Genomic DNA, 20,877 nt, shown 5'->3' on the forward strand with positions numbered 1-20,877 from the left:
GGGCCTGAGGGGCAGGAACGGGAAGATCCCCTCCTCAGTTTATCCACCTGAGGGCCCCCCGCAGTGCCCTCCTCAGCCTCACCTTGTTCTGCCCAGGGGATTGGCCGTGGACCATGAGGTTTGGAACAGAAAGCCTGCCCCTGGTTTCACGCTCAGCAAGTTCCTTTTCCTGTAGGAAACCCTGATCCACAGCTTCTGTGTCTGTGGGGTGGGGGTGGCAATTGTGGCCCCATCTGCTTCCCAGGACAGTTACGGCTCTAAGGTGTGGTCTTGGCTGTGGTGATGCTTGCCAAGACACTGCCCGGGGTGTGGCATCAGCCTTCCCTTTGCTCACAGGACGATGCCCTGAGTCTCTGTTCATCCATTGACCTGTGCAGATGCACGGGACACCTGGGTGGGGCCGTGGGGACACCAGGATGAGTGGCCATGTGTGTGCCTGCAGAGGGTGGTGTCCTCATGAGGTAGAAGGCCTGGGAGCTGGCTGGAAGTAGGCTGCTGGGCCCCATTGCAGGGGGGACCGCGCCGTGATGCGGCTTGCAGGGGCCCCGGGGCAGCGGGGCTGGCTCTGCTGACGCCCACATGGCCTGGGCCCCACGTGGAATCTGAGCCAGAGACGTGGTGACGCCCTAAGTCCTGCCAGCCTTTCTAACATCTCCCCCTCCTTGTCTCCCATAAGGCCACAGAGCTACAGGATGAAGTATTGAAGCTAAAATTGGGATTAACCTTGAACGAAGATCGTCGACGGGCGGCCCTCACTGGAAACCTTTCGCTTGGCCTGCCGGCAGCACAGCCTCAAAATACATTTTTTAACACAAAATATGGAGAACCAGGAAATGTTTGCAGATACCAGTGACACCAGGTGGCTGGACTGATGGAGACGTCTTCAGACAGGAGCCGCTCAGTCTTCTTTCCTGGGCGTCGCCTCCTGTGTGGTGCCGGAAGAGCGCCAGGTTCAGTGTTACCCTGAGGGCTGATTTCACGCAGCCTGTTGTTTTCCTTAGACAGGTCCACGTCCCTCTCCTGAGGCTGTGGAAGATTTCAGCCGTATTAAAAGGAAGGACACTGTGAGCACGTGGTCTTGCCTTCCCTTCCTCCGCAGGTTCCCGCCAAGCCATGCGACAGAGTGCTCACACTCAGGCACTTGCCTCTCTCTCCTGTCCTGGAGCCCTTGTTACAAAAGTACTCACAGCTTTCCTTCACTTAGTTATTTGAGTGTGGGAGAGGAGACCAGGTCACCCGATTCCCGCCAAGCCAGAAGTCCCTGCAGCACCACCTTTGGCTAGGAGGGAGGGGTGACAGCCAAAAAGGGCTTCGGGGGAGTGGTTACCCTGCTCCCTGCCCAGTGACAAGCCCTCCTCTCCCCTGGGGGCCCTCTTTTCCCCTGCTCCCTGCCCGGCTACGGGGCCCTCCTTTCAGCCTTGACCCCTTCCTGGTTGCTACCACTCAGCCTGCCACTCAGTGGACTCCACCCCAGGGACACGGCAGGGTCTGCAGACCTCCCCATCCTAGATCAGCCGTATTTCAATGCTCTGTCTGCCCAGGCTGTGTAGATTCTGTGTGACTTAGTCTCTTGTGCTGAGTGTTTGCTTGGATCTTGAAAACATCTTTGGTTTGATTTCTTTAACAGAGGTGAGACTATTCAGACTTTGTTTCTTTTTGTGTTAATTTTGGTAAATATGGTTTCAGTGAGTTTCCTCATTTCATCCAAGTTGTGCAATGTATCAGCATAAAGTTCCTCTTATTTTCAGTATCTTTAGGATCCGTAATAATGTCCCCTCTTTTATTCTTGACCTGGTGTTCTTCATCATTCTTGCTATGGATTTATCAATTTTGTTCCTCTTTTCCAAAAGCCCCAGGTTTTGGCTTCACTGGATTTGCTGTTTGTCTTCTGTCTCATGGGTCTCTGCGCCCTGCACTTCGTACTTTCCGAGAGTTTAACTGGTGCTTAGAGAGAAATGCATCACTTCCAAACCCATGTATTAGAGAAGAAGGGCGTGAAATTTATCACCTAAGCTTTCCATTCAGGAAGCTAGAAAAGGTGTCAGTGACCTGTTGCGGCCCAGCGGCTGGAGCAGCAGACGTTTGCCATTTCTCACGCCTGAGGGCAGGCGTCGGAGCAGCTCAGCCAGCGTTGCTGGTCAGGGTCTCCCGTGAGGCTGGAGTCAGCCGTGGGTTGAGCTGCTCTCCTCTGAAGGTTTAACTGGGCTTGGGGCTCAGCTTCCAAGGTGCTCACCTGGTTGTTGATCAGAGAGCGTGTCCGTTGTGATCCCAGTCCTTTGAAACTGTGAAGCCTCGCCCCGCGGCCTGCCGCAGGATATGTTTTAGTAAATGTAGACTGTGCACTTGAGAAGAATGTATTTTGAGTTGTTGGGTACATTGTTTTGTGTGTGTCAGGTGACATTGACTAATCCTGTTGCTCAGAGCTCCTGTACCCTTACTGACTGACTTAAGCCTGGTTTCTCAGTTACTGAGAGAGGCCTGTGAACAGTTCTAGCTATGATCATGAACATGTGTTTTCTTCTTAGTTATGTGAGTTTTTGCTATACGTGTTTTGGGGCTATTTTGTCAGATGCCTACAAATTTAGGATTGTTTTATCTTCCTGTCGAACTGACCTTGTCATTATTATGAACTATTTCTCTTCGCCTCTCCTTTTCACTTCTTGCCTTCTGTGGATTTTGTCTGATACTAATCCAGGCACACTGCTGCTGTTTTGGTCAGCGTTTTCATAATGCATCTTCTTCCCTCCTTCTACTGTACTGGATTTAAAGTGCACCTTACAGAGACATCATATACTCGGGACTCCTTTTCTTTCTCTAGCTGCCAGTTCTGTGTTTCAGTTACAGTGTTTGGCCCTCACATTTAAGGTGCGTGTGCGTAAGGCGGATTCCGTGCCCATCTCATGTTTTTATTCCCTTTATTCTTCTTTTGCTGCTTTCTGATAGTGATCAATGTTTTTATTTATATCTCTTGTATTAGAGTTTTAGTAATATCTTTTAATATTATTCTCTTGGGTGTTGCCTTAGAGATTTGATACATGCCCTTGAGTTCATTAGCATTTCCTGAATGAGCCAATGACCCTGAGAAGGTCCCTCCCATCTGCCAGTTCCCTGCCCTTGATGCTGTTGCTCTCGTCCGCCTCCCTTCCACAGGTAAGCACGCAAGACACAGGTACCGTGTGCCCCAACGGTGTCTTGACGCGCTGTTACTAGACATCAGTGTTTGCTTCACTTTACCCATCGCGATGCTCTTCCTTCCTGCAGCTTCATGCTCCAGTGAGGGCTGATTTTCATTTAGCTAAATAACTTTTATTTAAGTATTTCTTTGTATCATGGTTATGCTTTGACTGGCCGTAAGTTCTCTCAGCTTTTGTTTGTCTGAAAATAAATTTAGTTCGCCTTTATTCTGCGCAGGACAGAATTCTAGGTGGATGATTTTTGCCATTCCCAGAACTTTAAAGATGGGCTCCACTGTCTTCTGGCTCCCATGAGTTTTGCTAAAAATTCAATGTTCAGGCCGGGTGCTGTGGCTCACGCCTGTAATCCCAGCACTTTGGGAGGCCGAGGCGAGTGGATCACGAGGTCAGGAGATCGAGACCATCCTGGCTAACATGGTGAAACCCCGTCTCTACTAAAAAATACAAAAAATTAGCTGGGCGTGGTGGCGGGCGCCTGTAGTCGCAGCTACTCAGGAGGCTGAGGCAGGAGAATGGCGTGAACCCGGGAGGCGGAGCTTGCAGTGAGCCGAGATCGTGCCACTGCACTCCAGCCTGGGCGACAGAGGGAGACTCCGTCTCAAAAAAAAAAAAAAAAGATTCAATGTTCATTGTTATTTGTTGCTCCTTTGAAGGTAATGTGTCTTTTTTCTTTGTCTTAAAATTGTTTCTCCTTATCTTTGGTTTTCAGCAGTCTGTGCTGTGCCTGGATGTGATTTTCTTTTTACTTTTTTTTCTTGGAATATATAGAACTCAAATCTGAGAGTTAGTATCTTTCGTCAGTTTTGGAAAATTCTTAGCCATTTATTTTTTTACTATTTTTTCCCCTGTTCTCCCTCTTCTCCCTGAGACTTCAGTTTTGTGTGTGTGTGCACGTGTGTGTATGCATTCATGTGTATGAGTGTGTGCATGTGTGCGCCCGTGTGTATGTGCATATGTGGGTGTGTGTGGCTGTAACCTGCACGTCTCTTCTGTCATGTGTTCTATTTTTCATTCCTCTCTGTACATCAGGCTAGATGCCTCCTGTCTACGTGGTTTTAGATTTACAAATCCTGTCTTCTGTTGTGTCCCACAGAAAAACCCATGAGGTTTTTTAACATTAAAAACAGCAGCTTTATGATAGAGAAAAAAACACAAACATAGACGATTGTACCATTGCACTCAGAAGAAACATCCCAGGCCCTGAGCAGCGTGTCTTTCCTCGGCCGAGTCAGGCTTCCTGGTGAGCCTCAGGGAGTGCATGGTCTCAGATGCCATCCTTCTCTTCTCCAGCATTTCCACTCACCTGCGTGTTCTTGGGGAGTGCGTGGTGTCAGATCCCATCCTGCTCCTCTCCAGCATTTCCTCTCACCTCCGTGTTCTCAGGGAGTGCGTGGTCTTGGATGCCATCCTGCTCCTCTCCAGCATTTCCTCTCACCTCCGTGTTCTCGGGGAGTGCGTGGTCTTGGATGCCATCCTGCTCCTCTCCAGCATTTCCTCTCACCTCCGTGTTCTCGGGGAGTGCGTGGTCTTGGATGCCATCCTTCTCTTCTCCAGCATTTCCACTCACCTGCGTGTTCTTGGGGAGTGCGTGGTGTCAGATCCCATCCTGCTCCTCTCCAGAGTTTCCTCTCACCTCCGTGTTCTCAGGGAGTGCGTGGTGTCAGATCCCATCCTGCTCCTCTCCAGAGTTTCCTCTCACCTCCGTGTTCTCGTTCTCATCTCTGCTGGAATTCCACATCTGCTCGTGCATGCCATCCACCTTTTCTACTAGATCCTTTTACATCATCATTATAATGATTTTTTTTAATAAGTGTTTTCTTTCAGTTTTAAATTTCAGATGTTGTGTTTTTCAGGTCTAAGGTGTCTGATAATTTTTTGTGGATGCCGATTCTCTGTTGAAATTCTCCATCTTTTCATTTCCTTTATATCTCTTTTCTTCTTTTTTCTATAATATATTACATTTTTCTAATAAGTTTTTAGTGAGTGTCCAGCATTGTATAAGTTGACCCTTGAACAAGAGTTTGAATTATAAGGGTCCACTTATAAGTGGATTTTTAAAAAAATATATATTGCAAAAATTTTTGGAAATTTGCAACAATTTGAAAAACTTTGCAGATGAGCCACATAGCCTAGAAATATCTAAAAAAAGAAAAAAGAAAAAGTTATGTCATGAATGCATAAAATATACAGACCATACATGGACCATTCACAGTAGAGAGAAATGTCGCCGTAAAGATGCAGCATTGGCCGAGTGCAGTGGCTCACGCCTGTAATCCCAGCACTTTGGGAGGCCGAGGTGGGCAGATCACCTAAGGTCAGGAGTTCAAGACCAGCCTGGCCAACATGGAGAAACCCCGTGACTACTAAAAATACAAAATTAGCCAGGCGTGGTGGCACATGCCTGTAACTCCAGCTACTCGGGAGGCTGAGGCAGGAGAATCACTTGAACCTGGAAGGCAGAGGTTGCAGTGAGCCGAGATCACGCCATTGCACTCCAGCCTGGGCAACAAGAGCAAAACTCTGTCTCAAAAAAAAAAAAATGCAGCATTAAATTATAACTGCATGAAATTAACTGCAGTCCACAGTGTGCTGCTGGAATAATTACAAAGCCACCTCCTATTGCTATTGCAGTGAGCGCAAGCATGTCAAGGATCCGCTTAAAACATCGTGTGGTGCTAATCTCTGCACGAGCGGTTCATGTCTTCAGTACATTGTGTATCACGGTAAAAAGTGATCTGTTTTAACTGGACATGGTGGCACACGCCTGCAGTCCCAGCTACTCAGGAGGCTGAGGCAAGAGGATCCCTTGAGCCCAGGAGGTCGAGGCTGCAGTGAGCTGTGATTGCACCACTGCACTCCAGCCTGGGCAACAGAGTGAGACCCCAACTTGAAAAAAAGGGGACATCGGGATGTTCTTGTGTATTTTTCATGTTGAGCGCGATACTGTAAACCTTGAAGAACACTTTGGGACCCATAGAGTGCCACCAGTCATGCCGAAGAGCTCCTGAGAAGCAGAGAAAAGTCATGACATTTCAAGAAAAAGTTGAATTTCTTGGTATGTTCCGTAGATTGAGGTTTACAGCTGCGGTTGCCTACCAATTCAAGATAAATGAATCCAACGTAAGGACCATAGTAAAAAAATAAGGAAATTTGTGAGCAGGCACAAAAGCCTTAACACTTTCTGTGAAATACCTTTTTATCTTGTATTGGGAATGCAGCTTTTATGTGGGTATAGGATTGCTGTGTGTGATGGTTCATATTAAATGTCAACTTGATTAGACTGAAGAATGTAAAGTATTGTTTCTGGGTGTTGCCAGAAGAGATTAACATTTGAGTCAGTGGACTGGGAGAAGACCCACCACAGTGTGGGCAGGCACCATCCAGTCGGCTGCCAGCATGGCTGGAAAAAGCAGGCAGAAGAAGGTGGCTGAAGCTGACTGGCTGAGTCTTCTGGCCTTCGTCTCTCTCCCATGCTGGATGCTTCCTGCCCTTGAACATCACACTCCAAGTTCTTTAGCTTTTGGACTCTTGGACCTACACCGGTGTTTTGCCAGGGGCTCTCGGGCCTTCGGCCACAGACTGAAGGCTGCACTGTCGGCTTCCCTCCTTTAGAGGTTTGGGGACTCAGACTGAGCTACTACTGGCTTCCTTGCCCCTCAGTTTGCAGACAGCCTATTGTGGGACTTCACCCTGTGATCCTGTGCCTCAGTTCTCCTTAATAAACTCCATTTCATATGTATATATATCCTATTCTGTCCTTCTAGAGAATACTTACTAATACACTGAGAAAGGTGTACCTGTAGTCTCTTCAAATAAAAGGAAGGGGAAGGAACTGAAGCTGGAGAATCTAATCCCAGCAAAGGATGGTTTGATAATTTTAGAAAGAGGCTTGGCTGGAAAAATGTCAAGATAACAGGAGAAGCAGCTTCTGTCGGCCAAGGGGCAGCAGACAAGTTCCTGGATACGGAAACCACGAAGAAAGTCACTGAGGAGAAAGAGGAGAAAGGATATCTGCTTGAACATGTTTTTAATGCAGACATAAGTCCCCTATTCTGAAAAAAAAAAATGCCACAGGCATGAATTAGGAAGACAAGCAAGTACCAGAATTTAGGGCAGGAGGGGAGAGGCCAGCTCTGCTGTTCTGTGCAAACACAGTCAGATTATGATCAGGACTGCCCTTATCTAGAAAGCTGCTAACCGCTGAGCTTAAAAGGAAAAGAAAAACACCATCTTCTCCTTGGTTGTACAAGAAGGCTGGACAAGAACCTCTTTTCTGGGTTGATTTCATCGATGCTTTGTCCCTGAAATCAGGAAGTACCTTGCTTCTTGTAAGTGACTGCCTTTTAAAGTTCTGGTATTGGACAATGCCTCTTGGCCACCCAGAACCCCATGAGTTCAACACTGAAGGTGTCAAAGGAGCCCACTTGCCCCCAAATATGTCTCCAACGCAGCCTCTGGCCCAGAGGCCGTAGGGACCTGGAAGCCTCATTGCATGTGGCATTGTAGGACAGGAGTGTCAGTGCTGGCGAAGAGAACCTCAGGGGAGAACACCATGAAAGGCTGAGGGATTACACACTAGACATGCCGTCATGGTTGGCAGCAAGGCTGGGAAAGCCACGAAGCCTGAAATGGCACATTCTTGCTGGGGAAAACCGCGTCCAGATGTTGTGTACGACTTCCCAGCATTGATGACAGCCAATTATGGAAATGATGGAAAAGGAATGGAATCCCATCTCTTGCCACCACCTGGATGGAATGGAGGCCATTATGTTACGTGCAGTAAGCCAGGCACAGAAAAACAAGCATCGCTTGTTCTCACTCTTGGGGGCTAAAAAAGTGGATCTCATGAAGATAAGAGCAGACTGGTGGTGACCAGAGGCCAGGAAGTGGGGGAAGTGGGGAGTGCAGGGGGTGACTAATGAGTGGAAATGCACAGTGAGATGGAGGAAATAAGACCTGGCGTTCAATAGATCAATAGGGTGACTACCTAACGTTAGTCAGTTGCACATTTCGACATAGCTAGAAGAGAGTCATTCAATGTTCCTAGCAGAAAGAGAAGAAATAGGTTGATGGGCATCCCAGTTACCCTTACTTGATCTTCACACATTATACGAGTGTATCACATTATCACATGTGCCCCCAAAATATGTACATTTATTATATATCAATTAAAGAAATTGTGGAGATAGCAAAAAAGATGAGGGTGAAGAGTTTCCAGATACAGGCCTTGGAGAAATTCAAGAGCTAATAGATGCTGCACCACAGCAATGAACAGGAGAGACTGAGGGAGATGAGTGTTTCCAAACCAGGCGACGAGGAGGAGAAAGGCGTAGAGGAAGCAGTGCTGGGAAAGAAGGTGACCCGGGACCCTGGCAGGAGCATTCCTGTCATTCAAGCTGCCTTTGCCCTCTGTCAGGACATGGGCCCTTCTATGATGCAGGCATGGAAACTACAGCCAGCGCTGGAAGGAGGATTGGGACCGCACAGAAAGTTTAGAGAAATGAAAGAGCAACGTCAGGCAGAAATTACACGTATGTCCGTCACGTTACACCGAGTGTGCCTGCCTCCCCTGCCTCCCCTGCCTCCTCCCCCACTTCTGCCTCTGCCACCCCTGAGACTGCAGGACCAGCTCCTCCTCCTCCGTCCACAACCTGAAGAGGAGGACGACAAAGGCTTTATGAGGATCCACTTCCACTTAATGAGTAGTAAATAGATTTTCTCTTCCTGATGATTGTCTGTCTTACTGTAAGACTACAATATGTAATATAACATACAAAATATGCGCTAATTGAACGTTAATGTTACCAGGAAGGCTTCCTGTCAATGGTAGCCTATTAGTAGTTCCATTTTGGGGAAGTCAGAAGCAATATGTGGATTTTCAGCTGCGTGGGGCATCAGCGCGCCGTAAACCCCACGTTGTTCAAGGGTCAACTCTGTAAACAAACCACAGAGACTAAGGACAATGCCGGTTTCCGTGAGAGGACTGGCCCTTTCCTCTGTGAAGCACATAAATGGGTACAGGTTTTATCACCTTCATCCCGGCAGGGCTTGCGCTGGGTGGAGACTGGGTCGCAGCTTCAGTTACTCCTGGTCAGCCTCTGCCTTTGGCAGGCTGGTGGGTGAGACCTGTCCTGGGCTTGCTGCGAACCCGAGATTTCACCCTGTCTCCAGAACAGCCCCTCAGCTTCCTGTGCTGGTACCAGACCCTGAAAATGGTCTGGGGGACCAGCCGTGCCTCCAGCAGCCCTGCTTCCTGTCTGTGACGCCCTGGGCCTCAGCCTGGGCAGGCCGGGATGCAGCAGCTCCAGTCCCCCTCGAGGCCCTCCAGGGCTGCCCCTGGCTCGCAGCCTCACACGCACCCCGTGACCCCTGCGTCTCCTCTGACTGCTGCGTCTGGCCTTCCCTGGTGGCTACAAGAGCAGGAGGTCATCGCTCACCTGGCCCAGAAGTCGCACTTCATTCACTGCCATCTTTTTAAAAGAATCACTCTGCTTTAATTATGCTTCTTAAAACAGTGTACAGGAAAAACTCCAAGCCTGTTAGGTTGTGTTAAAAAAATACAGCTGATAGAAAATTCCAGGTTATTCACATGTAATGTGGTAACCACACACTTGCTTGCATTCCCTCCATCTTTGTTTTGATCAAGTCTCTTCATTCCATTGTTCTTGGGAACCTGCAGTCCCTCTATGCTCTTCCATTCTCCCACTTTCTCTCATATCAGACAGATATTTCTCTCTTAATTTTTGAAAATTGGGCTTTCTCTTCCCTTCCTTTTCTTCTCCCCTGCCTCGGCTGAGGCCTTTAGAAGTCCTGATGTCCTGTTTCTCTCCACCGTCTCAGTTATCTGTTGCTGTGACAGACCACTTAGTGGTTGAAAGCAGCAGCCTCCCCCTGATCTCAGAATGCTTTGGGTTGACCGGGCTCAGCAGGGTGGCTCTCCCGTCCTCAGGCTGTCCGTGGGGGCACCAGCGATCTGATGGCCGGGCTGAGCTGAGACGTGCAGGACAGCACCCTCACACACCTGGCGCTCTGGCCAGGTGGCCTGGAAGGTTGGTCTCAGATGGGATGCTGGGATCACTGGAACTACCTTTCTCAGGATGTCGCTGGCTCCCATGGTCCCTCCCTGGGGTCTCTAGCAGGGTGCCTGGCCTTCCTCCATGGAGGCTCAGGGCTCTAAAAGTGCAGAGTGGGAGTGTCCAGGCCTTCCAAAGGCTTGGGCCTATCCTGGCATGCCCCAGTTCCTCCGTATTCTCCTGGGGAAGGTGAGTCCCAGGGCAGCCCAGGTCTCTGTAGAATGACAGGCAGCGACCACAGCCTGCCTCCTGCCCTGTGTGTGGATCCTGTGAGTTGTCCTGGGCTGGATCCGCAAGTGCTGAGTCTCATCCTTGTCTCTCTGAGTCGATGTTATTGTTCTGTCTTCTGGCTCCCAGACTTGTGGAGGCACAGCCTGGGTCAGCAGGATTCTGTCTCCTGTAGAGGCATCTCCTGTCTGTCTGGGGGCCATGGTATACTCACCAGCCTTTGAGTTCAGGTCTTTCTCTTCAGCTACACCGGAATGTCAGGAGCCCCTGGGCTGTGGGTGCAGCTCTTCCTCCATTTCAGGAAAGCTGTTTGCTTCTGTTCTTTCAAAAATAGCGGCCTCTCCTCCACCTGCTCCCTCTGTCATTCAGGGGCCCCTTTGATGGATTGTTCAGCTCTGGCTGTGTCCCCGAGCCACACTCTTTTCATTTCCTTCCTTTTGCTCAGTGTTTGTGGACTTTTTTCTACTTCCTCTTCCACACTTTTCCTTTGGATGCCAACATTCGCATCCTCTCTGTCGGTTCATTTGCTGATGTGTCCTTGGAAAACCCTTTATTTCTTGGCTCTAGAAGTCTCGTGTGGGGCGTGCCGTGCTGGGGTCCCCTTGGGCCCTGGCTGGTGCTGCTGGTGCCATCTCTCTGGCACGGGTCTGTGTGACTAAAGTAGCCTCCCCTCGGGAACTGGTGCCTTTAGATGGGAGGCGATTCTTTGGTGTCTCCTTGGGTCAGGCACGGCTTGGGTCCGGCCCGGCTTGGGTCAGGCCTGGCTACCAGCCATGGGTGGTGCGTCAGGGCCCTCCCTGCTCTCTGGCCAGTGCTGCGGACATCGCCCCTCTGGGCAACACGTGCACAAGCACCACTCCATGTCCTGGCATCTCCAGGATGGGGTGTGGGTGCCCAGAGCTGGGTCTTCGTGGGAGACAGGAAGAGTGAGGTGCACCCACCATGTGGTGCCCCCTTGTCTGACTCTTGTCTGGGGGATTCCAATTGGGGTCCCCTGAGACCTTTTGTTTTTATGAACCTGCCAAGATGCTGCCCACCTTTCACTTGAAGCCACCAACCACTGCTTTTGCTGTGACACAGGAGAAGTGCGCCCTGTGTTGGCCTCAGGCCCTGGGCACAGCCCAGCCTGAACACTGCCGTCTAATCAAAGTCCTGTGGGTCAAGGAGCTTTCATGACAAGGTGCTGCTGGATGGGCCCTGGGGAGAGGCTGCATATTCCGTAGGGAGGACCGGGCTCCTGGCAGAGGCAGCAGCTGGAAGGCGGGGTGGAGGCAGGGATGAGCTGGCTACTTGTTCTCCGGGAGGGCCCGCCATGGAAATCCATGTCCTCCTGCCTGTCTTCTGGAGGCCACCTTCATGCCCTCATTTTCCACATCACCCTTCCCGTGGTCATCTGCCCTCTCTCACCCTCTAAACCCCGACCTCACTCTGTGAGAGGCCCCATTTCAAGGGGAGCGGGAGAGCCTGCCTCCCGGATGGCAGTGGCGGGTAATTTCTGCTGGGCAGGGTAGAGGAGCTGGCACAGAAGCCACCACCCAGACCCCTGCTTGGAAGGTGCTTACAGGCTGGTGGGGGAACGGTGCTGGAGGCCCTGGCGCCCACCCTCCACCCTGTGACTCAGCCCATCTTCTGAACGTGGCCCTGCTCCTGATGGGGCCCTGCAGCCAGCAAGTCCCTGCGGCCTCTCTGGATCCTGTGACCTCTTATAGATTTCAGGTGTCTGGGCAGGAGGCGCCCCTCTCCCTGGTGGATTTGGGATGTCTGGGCAGGAAGCCCTCACTCCCTGGTGGATTTGAGGTGTCTGGGCAGGAGGCAACCCTCTCCCTGGTGGATTTGTGGTGTCTGGGCAGGAAGCCCCCCTCCCTGGTGGATTGGGGGTGTCTGGGCAGGAAGCCCCCACTCCCTGGTGGATTTGACGTATCTGGGCAGGAGGCCCCCCCTCCCTGGTGGACTTGGGGTATCTGGGCAGGAAGCCTCCCCTCCCTGGTGGATTTGGGGTGTCTGGTGGGAGGTGCCCCTCTCCCTGGTGGATTTGGGGTGTCTGGGTGGGAGGTACCCCTCTATCTGGTGGATTTGGGGTGTCTGGGTGGGAGGTGCCCCTCTCCCTGGTGGATTTGAGGTGTCTGGGCAGGAGGCAACCCTCTCCCTGGTGGATTTGTGGTGTCTGGGCGGAAGCCCCCCTCCCTGGTGGCTTTGGGGTGTCTGGGTGGGAAGTGCCCCTCTCCCTGGTGGATTTGGGGTGTCTGGGTGGAAAGTGCCCCTCTCCCTGGTGGATTTGGGGTGTCTGGGTTGGAGATGCCCCTCTCCCTGGTGGATCTGGGGTGTCTGGGTGGGACATACCCCTCTCTCTGGTGGATTTGGGGTGTCTGGGTGACAGGTACCCCTCTCTCTGGTGGATTTGGGGTGTCTGGGTTGGAGGTGCCCCTCTCTGGTGGATTTGGGGTGTCTGGGTGGAACGTACCCCTTTCCTTGGTGGATTTGGAGTGTCTGGGTGGGAGGTACCCCTCTATCTGGTGTATTTGGGGTCTCTGGGTGGGATCCCCCTCCCCTGGTGGATTTGGGATGTCTGGGTGGAGTCCCCCTCCCCTGGTTCCTGCTCTGCTGTTCTCTTTGCCTCCCTTAGCTACTGAGTGAGTACCGTCTATGTTGACTTCCAGCTCAGGGCGTCCTGAGCTTCTGGGACTTCTCATTTTTCTGCCGAGCTGCCTTGGGAAGGGAAAAGGGAGGCGAGAGCCCAGAGCCAGGCCTGAGAACCCCCAGGGGCAGGAACTGTGCTGCAGAAGGCAGATGGTCTGGGGTGGTCGCAGGCCCACGGCTTGGAGAGAGCAGCAGCCGCAGCAGGGAGCCAGTGCGTGAGAAACGTGAATGTGGTTGGCGGACGCTGCCAGGGGGTCACAGGCGGTGTCCCAGGAGTGCTGATGGGCGTCACCAGCCCTGGGGCCCCAGGACGCAGGCCCAGCCTCCCGTGAACCGACTTCACCTGCAGGTGGCGCTCCAAGGCCAGGCGTGGCGCGGGCTCATGCGGGGGCGGGGGGCTCATGCGGGGGCGGGGGGCTCATGCGGGGGCGGGGGGCTCATGCGGGGGCGGGGGGGTTCATGCGGGGGCGGGGGGCTCATGCGGGGGCGGCGGGGCTCAAGCGGGGGCGGCGGGGTTCCTGCGGGGGCGGGGGGCTCATGCGGGGGGGGGCTCATGCGGGGGCGGGGGGCTCATGCGGGGGCGGGGGGGCTCATGCGGGGGCGGGGGGCTCATGCGGGGGCGGGGGGCTCATGCGGGGGCGGGGGGGCTCATGCGGGGGCGGCGGGGCTCAAGCGGGGGCGGCGGGGTTCCTGCGGGGGCGGGGGGGCGCACCACGGAGCCGCCTGCAGGGGCTCGGGGGCTCTCATTGAGGGAAGCAGCTGCCCGGCCCTGGAGGTCCCACGCCAGGCCATGGCAACAGGGTTGGCATTACAGGGCAACGTCTCAGGCTGAGAAAGCAATCGGCCAAAACTCTGGCCCTCCTGGCTCCCTCAAGGAAGCCTGGCTCATCTCCTGCGTGGATCCCTGAGTCCTGCACCCCAAGTGAGCCCAAAACAGGAGGGCCAAGCCCACAAACGTCCGTGGGCAGCCGGCCAGGGAAGGTGCCGTTCAGGCCCCATGCGCTCGGTCCGGGTCTCAGGACACACAGCGCAGAACCCGGCGTGGGCCCTGGGGCGTGAGGCCAGAAGCGGAGTTCACGTGACCTCAAGGACACCCTGCCGGACTTCCCCAAGTGCTGGCCAGGCCTTGGGGGCAGCTGGGCTCAGGTCCCCCTTGTCACTGTTGGAAGCTGGCCCTGCACCCACTACACTCACCAGCTCCTCCGTGGGGTCAGGAGGCTGGGGAGAGCCCTCAGGGCTGGAGCCCAGTGTGGGGGCTGCTCTCCATCCAGGGCTGGAGCTGTCAGGGTGCTGCCTGGCTGCTCCCTCCACCCGGGAAGGAATGAGGCCCTCCCAGCAAGCTCTGCTCCCCTCAGGCCCCAGGCTGCCCAGAGGCCCCCCAGTCAGCCTTTCTCAGCCAGAAGGTGTTCGTTTCTGTGCACGTGGGAGAACGCAGGCGACAGCCTCTAGCGCCCTCCAGCCCCAGCCCAGGGGATCCTGCTCCTTCCTGCACCTACTCCCTCAGGCATCCTGTGGGGGACAGCACGAACACCTGGCCTCTCCTGGCCACTGGAGGAGGGCAAGGACAGGAGCCCCACAGCCCAGCCCAGCTGCACGCTGCTGCACCTGCTGACACGTCAGTGCCTCCCTAGATCCAGCACAGGGCTCTGCTCTCGGCCCTCCAACCACACCTCGGAGAGCCCCACTCTGTCTGTGGGTCTGCCTGGGGTCTACACCTCAGCTCAGGACAACCCTGAGGTCACCTGGACTCCGTGTCTGTCCCCACGCCCCAGGGCTCATGCCAGGTTCTGCATGTGGAGGGGTCGGGACAAATGCATAGCCACACCCACCAGGAGGAGGGTTTAAGGGGAAAGAGTTTGCAGGGAGGCCCCTGGGCCCCAGGCCACCACACTGTCTCCCCTAGGAGTCTCTGCCTGGAGGGAGCAGTACAGGACCTTTCCTACCTACCCCCGCCCACCCCCGCCCGCCCCGCTCTGGACACAGGCTAGCTCCTGCTCGTTAGGTGAGCGGGAGGTCAGGGTTGGGGAGCAGAAGGCATGAAGGTGCCTCTGCAAGCTGGGCGTGAAATGTGAATATACCCTGAGAGGGTTTTCTCCAAGTATCCCAGATGTGGATAACAACTGGTTTAATGATGAAATATCATGGTGTTTTTAGCAAACAGAAGCCCACCTTCTAGTATGAGGTTTGGCAAAACTGTCAGATTAAAAAATAAACCCACAAGCAGGGCATGGTGGCTCAAGCCTATAATCCTAGCACTTTGGAAGGCTGAAGTGGGAGGATCACTCGAGTCCAGGAGTTCTACACCAGCCTAGGCAACATGGCGAGATTCCGTCTCTACTAAAAGTAACAAATTTGCCAGATGTGGTGGCCAATACCACCAGATACTCAGGAGGCTGAGGTGGGAGGATGGCTTAATCCCAGGAGTTTTTGAGGCTGCAGTGAGCCATGATTGTGCCACTGCACTCCAGCCTGCACGACAGAGCAAGACCCTGATTCATTTAAAATAAATAAGTCCCTACAGCAAAGACTTCTCATGAGGTTGGTGAGGTACCTTACAAAATGACACCCCAGGAGGCGGCCTGGGGCTCTGGGCAGTGTTTAACTGTGGGGGTTTCTCATGGTGTCCATGGCTGTGTTGACAGAAAGGTGCTAGTCTGGGTGTGGGGCCCACAAGCATGGGCTCTGTGAAGGGAGACCCCAGCCTGGCAAGGCCGAGGGGCCCAGCGTCCACCCAGAGTGCCTCCGGAAGATGCATCAGGACACAGCTCCCAGCCTGGCAAGGCCGAGGGGCCCAGCGTCCACCCAGAGTGCCTCCGGAAGATGCATCAGGACACAGCTCGGCTGCCTCCCTCACCTCGTCCACCTCTGCACTCAAACTCCAGAAAGCAATCAGAGAAGACTGCCGTCTGGGAGGTGCCTCTCGTGGACTGGAAGCGCCCGAGTGCCTGCTGTGTTCCAGGTGCCCGGACCCTAGAGTGGTGGGCTCGTCTCCAGCAACTCCACAGCAGGCACCCTGGAAGACCCTAGGGCAGGAGTGCAGCTTCACCTTCCTGTGGACCAGCAGCTCCAGGGGCCTCCAGCTTTTAAGTGCTTCCCAGTCTGGGTGAGCTGCCCAGGCCAGGCAGGGGCCTCCCGGTCTGTGTTTGCTTCCCAGGCCAGGGGCTTTTATGGGAACGCAGGCTTTAGGACTCTTATTCTGTGACAGGCCACTTCACACTGCACCTCTTCGTGGAGAACCTCACCAGGAATGTGCCAGCGTCCTTGGTCGTGGGTTCTTCTGAGAGAGATCCATGTCTGGCCAAGCCGTTTGGATCAACATGGGGGAGGCTTTTCCTCTCTCCAACATTAGGACCTCAAGGGTTAACTTCAAGCCAGGAAACGAGGACTTTAGATCCTGGGAATGGCCTTCGGAGGAGAGAGCTTACAACCTGCTAAGCCAGGCTGCTATGTTGCCTGTGATCCCAGGGGCCCTGGGCTGGGTTCGGGGGTTCTGGATTAGTTCTTTGGTCATGGAGAACAGCACGGGTCTTGCTGAGAAACAGCCAGCTCCTTCAGAAACAGAAGGGCCACACATCCACTGTTTGGAAACCAAAGCAGTTGTCTGGGGATGGGATGCCCCACCCTAGAAATATCTTTGCCCAGATGCTGCAGCCACAGGGCCTCTCGAACCTGAGTCTGGAAGGGATTCACAGCCACTGCTGAGAGCCAGCCTGGCCCTGGGGGCTGCCTCGGCTCCCCTGCCAAGGACATGGGAGAGCACAGGTTATGGGGTCAGAGGAGGCTTCAAGAGCAGCTACCTGGGAGCCACTCACCTGCCTGGCTTCTTCTGCATCACGGGCCTCAGCCAGATACCAGCAGGGGCAGATTGCACACAGAGCATGTGGGCACAGGGTTTGCATCTCCCACCTGGCCCTGAGCATAGCACAAGGCCTCAGGTGTACCCGAGGATCCCACTGAGGGCCCAGCTATACAAGTATCATGAGAGTGGTGGTGGTGGTGATCATTTTGCTGGTGATAATGGTGATGGTGATATGGTGATGGCAGTGGTGGTGATGCTGATAGTAGTGGTGATGGTAGGTGTGATGGTGGTAATGGTGGTAGTGATAGTCATGGTGGTGATGGTGACAATGGTGGGGATGGTGGTGGTGGTGTGATGGTGATGATAGTGGAGATGGTGGTGGCAGTGACAGTGATAATGGTGATGGTGGTGTGATGGTGGTTGCAATGGTGATGGTGATAGTGATGGTGGTGGGGTGATAGTGATGATAGTGATGGTGGTCATGATGGTGGTCATGATGGTGATGGTGATGGTGGTAGTAGTGATGGGGGAGGTGGGATGGTGATCATGATGATGATGGCAGTAGTGGTGATGGTGGAGGTGGTGGTGGTGATAATGGTGATGTGATGATGGTGATGTGATAATGGTGATGGTGATGGTAGTGGTGATGGGGGTGGTGGTAATGGTGATGATGGTGATGGTGATGGTGGTGGTGATAATGGTGATGGTGATGGTGGTGGTGGTAATGGTGATGGTGATGATGGTGATGGTGGTGGTGGTGGTAATGGTGATGGTGATAATGGTAATGGTGATGGTGATAATGGTGATGGTGATGGTAGTGGTGATGGGGGTGGTGGTAATGGTGATGATGGTGATGGCGATGATGGTGATGGTGATGGTGATGATGGTGATGGTGGTGACAATGGTGATGGTGATGGTGGTGGTAGTGATGGGGGAGGTGGGATGGTAATGATCATGGTGATGATGGCTGTAGCGGTGATGGTGGAGACTGTGGTGGTGATGGTGATGGTGATAATGACAAAAGTGTTGATGATGGTGATGGCAGCTGACTCATGGAAGCTTTACTGGGGCTTGTGCTGTACTAAGTATCTCATTTAATATTAACTCATTTAATATTCAGTACGAGGCTACACGGTAGGTACCATCATATTTCCCACTTTACAGATGAGGACACTGAGGCACAAGGGAGGTGGCAGTCTCCCCAAGGTCACATGGCAGGACTCTAGCAGTTTGGCCTCAGAGTTTATGTGCCTGCCCAGCTCTCTGCACCACCTCCAGTGGAGTCTTGGCAGGTTCTGTTCCCAGCCGGTCCTTTGAGATACTGCCTCAGGGGATGTGACCCTATATCATCCTGATAACCCAAGGGGCAGGGAGACAGCTCCAGAACAGACAAGACAAAGTTGGCCTTGTAGACCCACACTGCCCTCCAAGGGCTTCCAGACTGGAGCAGAACAAAACAAACACTGCCCAAAGGATCTGTGGCCTGCTAGAAGGTCGAGGGTTCCTGGCTCAGCATCTGCAAAGATTGCCTTGAGCCCCTGCCTCAGACGACACGACAAGGGACAAGGAGTGTGCTCCCCAGGCCGGCCTCCCTGCCAGACACCTTGGAGGAGGCCTGGTGTGCTCCTGCTCCCTAGTCTGTCCAGGCTTCTGAGTGATAGATGGTTGCTTACTGAAATCAGAGCAGGCCCTCTGTATTAAAGGCTTCATCCTGTCTCCTGCCTTCCACAGCTGCTGTGGGCAAAAGGCTTGCCATGAGGCGACCTGGGTCCCAGCCTCAAGGCCCATCCCCGCCTTTGGCCTCTGGGCACCAGCTCTGGAGAAATCTGTGGTCTCTGACTCATGGCTGTGTCCTTCGAGGCCTCCATCTTGACCAGACACCTTCGATCCATCTCAGGAGCACCTCACTATGCTGCATGAGACTTGCACACAGCCAGGCCCTGGTGAGCTCCAGTAAGATCAAGCAAGCCCAGGTGTGTTGGGGGTTGGGGGGATACCAGGTGATTCTGGAGCAGGCTGGACACAGGCCAGGCTGTGGCTGCACCTCAGTCATGGGGAGGCCGCTGTAAGCCTCATCTCATGGAAGAGACCAACAAAGGCTGAGAACCTGCTCACCACTGCCCTTCCCAAGTCTCAGTGATGATGTAGTGCGGTAGGACAGTGCTGGGCAGGTCCAGGTCCAGCAGTCAGGAGGGCCCTCCAAGCTCGGACCTGGGGGAGCGACCCTGAAAGACGAGGGGCGGGCATGGAGCTGGTGATGCAAGTGAGCCAGGCTGCCGGGAAGGACAAATCCTGGAGTTCCTGCAAGGACCGCAGGGGAGGCAGACCCTGAGGGGAGGTGGCCTACGGGGTTCCTGCCTTCCTCCCCTGCTGTCTCAGGGGACATAGAGGCCAGCCCCTGCTTCCTCCTCCAGCCACCTGTCCCTCCCTCAACTGTACCCCTTCAGGCCACCCATCCTGCCAACTGCTGGTCACCCACCCCCAGCCCCAGTGGAAGTTCCGGACACTCTCCTGTCCCCTTGGCTTGCCCCATCCGACTGGCTGGGCCGTCCCGAGCTGGGCATGTCCTAGGCCTTGCTGCGGCTGTGCCTACAGCCAGGGGACCAAAGGCTTTAGGACCTTTTGTTTGGATCAAGTCTCTTGAAGACAAAGTCTAAAGACCTCGGAGATGTCTCTCTTCCCACTCTTGGCCTTTTCACCCCAGCCGGGGGCGTACTCCCGAGGCTCCTCTCCAGCCCAGCCAGGCAGCTCAGGGTCCTCTCACTGTGGGCAGCGCCAGCCCCAGTACCCAGGGTGCTTCTCAGAACTGGGCAGACCTCACTGACTGGCATGAGCAGGGTGGCCTCTGGGGAGATGCTCAGAGCAGCAAGCCTAGGACAGCCTCCCAACCCCCGAATACAGGGTCAGACAGGATGGGATACCTGGGCTGATGAGGTCCCCAAGGACACCTGCACTTTAATCGGGGACTCTGGAAACTCCCATGGCCTCTTCTTCAACAAGCAGGTTGGAGCGGGGCGGGAAGCAAGTGGGAGCAGGTGCGGGGGCAGGGCTGCTGGGGGAGGCCCTGAACAGCCACCGTTTAAGTTGCAAAAATGGTCTCCCTGTCTGCAGATGATCTTTTTTATACCTTACCTAGAGGAGAGCAGGTTTTAAAAACGGCTTCCAAGTTCACTTAACAATACACAGTAAATAGCACAGGCCAGAGGGGAAGAGGCAGAGGGAAGGCGGGCAGGGCAGAGGGAAGGTGGGCAGGGCAGAGGGAAGGCGGGCAGGGCAGAGGGGCAGGAGGTACCATGGGCCAGCCGTGCTTCTCACTGGCCTCCTTCCCTCTCCAGCCAGAGCTGCCAGCTGCTGGGTGCATCTGTCTGGCCCTCTGTGCCCCGGAACCCTCTTCCCGTGTCCTGCCCGCCGCCACCCAGCCTTGGTTCCTCTCAAAGCCCAGCAAGTCCACAGGTGGGTCCCTCAGCACACCCCAAACTGTTCCTCCTGCTGACGTGGGAAGTCACCAGGAGCCCCAGGCGCACGCAGACACCTTGCAGAGGATCCTGCCCAACCCCACCCCCACCTCGGAAGCCCTTGCTTTTGCCCACCTGGTGGGGCCCTGGCGAATGCTGGTGCTCCCCTGACAGCTCCCCTGGACACTCTTTCTGGATCCCTCCACCCACATACAGCCCCCTGTGCATTAGCCCCACCCCATGCTGGCCCCACCAGCCTGAATGCTGCTTCACCCTGGCAGTCCCCAATGCTCAGAAAGGGCAGTGCCCAGCAGGCCTCTCCAGCAGGCAGGAAGAAGAGCCAAGCAAGTGGGCAGCCTCAGGATGGCCGCTCAGCCCAACCTGGAGCAGGGTGGCGAGGGGGACCCTGCTGCCTGGCATTTTTCCTCCAAAGTCAGCCCCACCCCTGGAGGGGGCAGCTGCAGAGGCTTGTGGGCAGGACAGCAGGCAGG

The 20,877-nt window shown here is 54.3% G+C and overlaps 1 protein-coding gene across 1 annotated transcript in view; it reads left to right on the forward strand.

Annotated features, from left to right (window-relative positions):
* Nucleotides 1–1,068, forward strand: part of LRRC27 (leucine rich repeat containing 27) — a 63,818-nt gene extending 62,750 nt beyond the window's left edge. The window contains exon 11 of the mRNA XM_008969319.4: nucleotides 677–1,068. Coding sequence (XP_008967567.3) covers nucleotides 677–853 — 177 coding nt within the window. The 3' untranslated portion in view covers nucleotides 854–1,068. The remainder of the gene's footprint in view (nucleotides 1–676) is intronic.
* Nucleotides 1,069–20,877: the final 19,809 nt, after the last annotated feature.

The sequence above is a fragment of the Pan paniscus genome, chromosome 8 (genome assembly GCF_029289425.2).
Source record: "Pan paniscus chromosome 8, NHGRI_mPanPan1-v2.0_pri, whole genome shotgun sequence".
Classification (NCBI taxonomy): domain Eukaryota; kingdom Metazoa; phylum Chordata; class Mammalia; order Primates; family Hominidae; genus Pan; species Pan paniscus.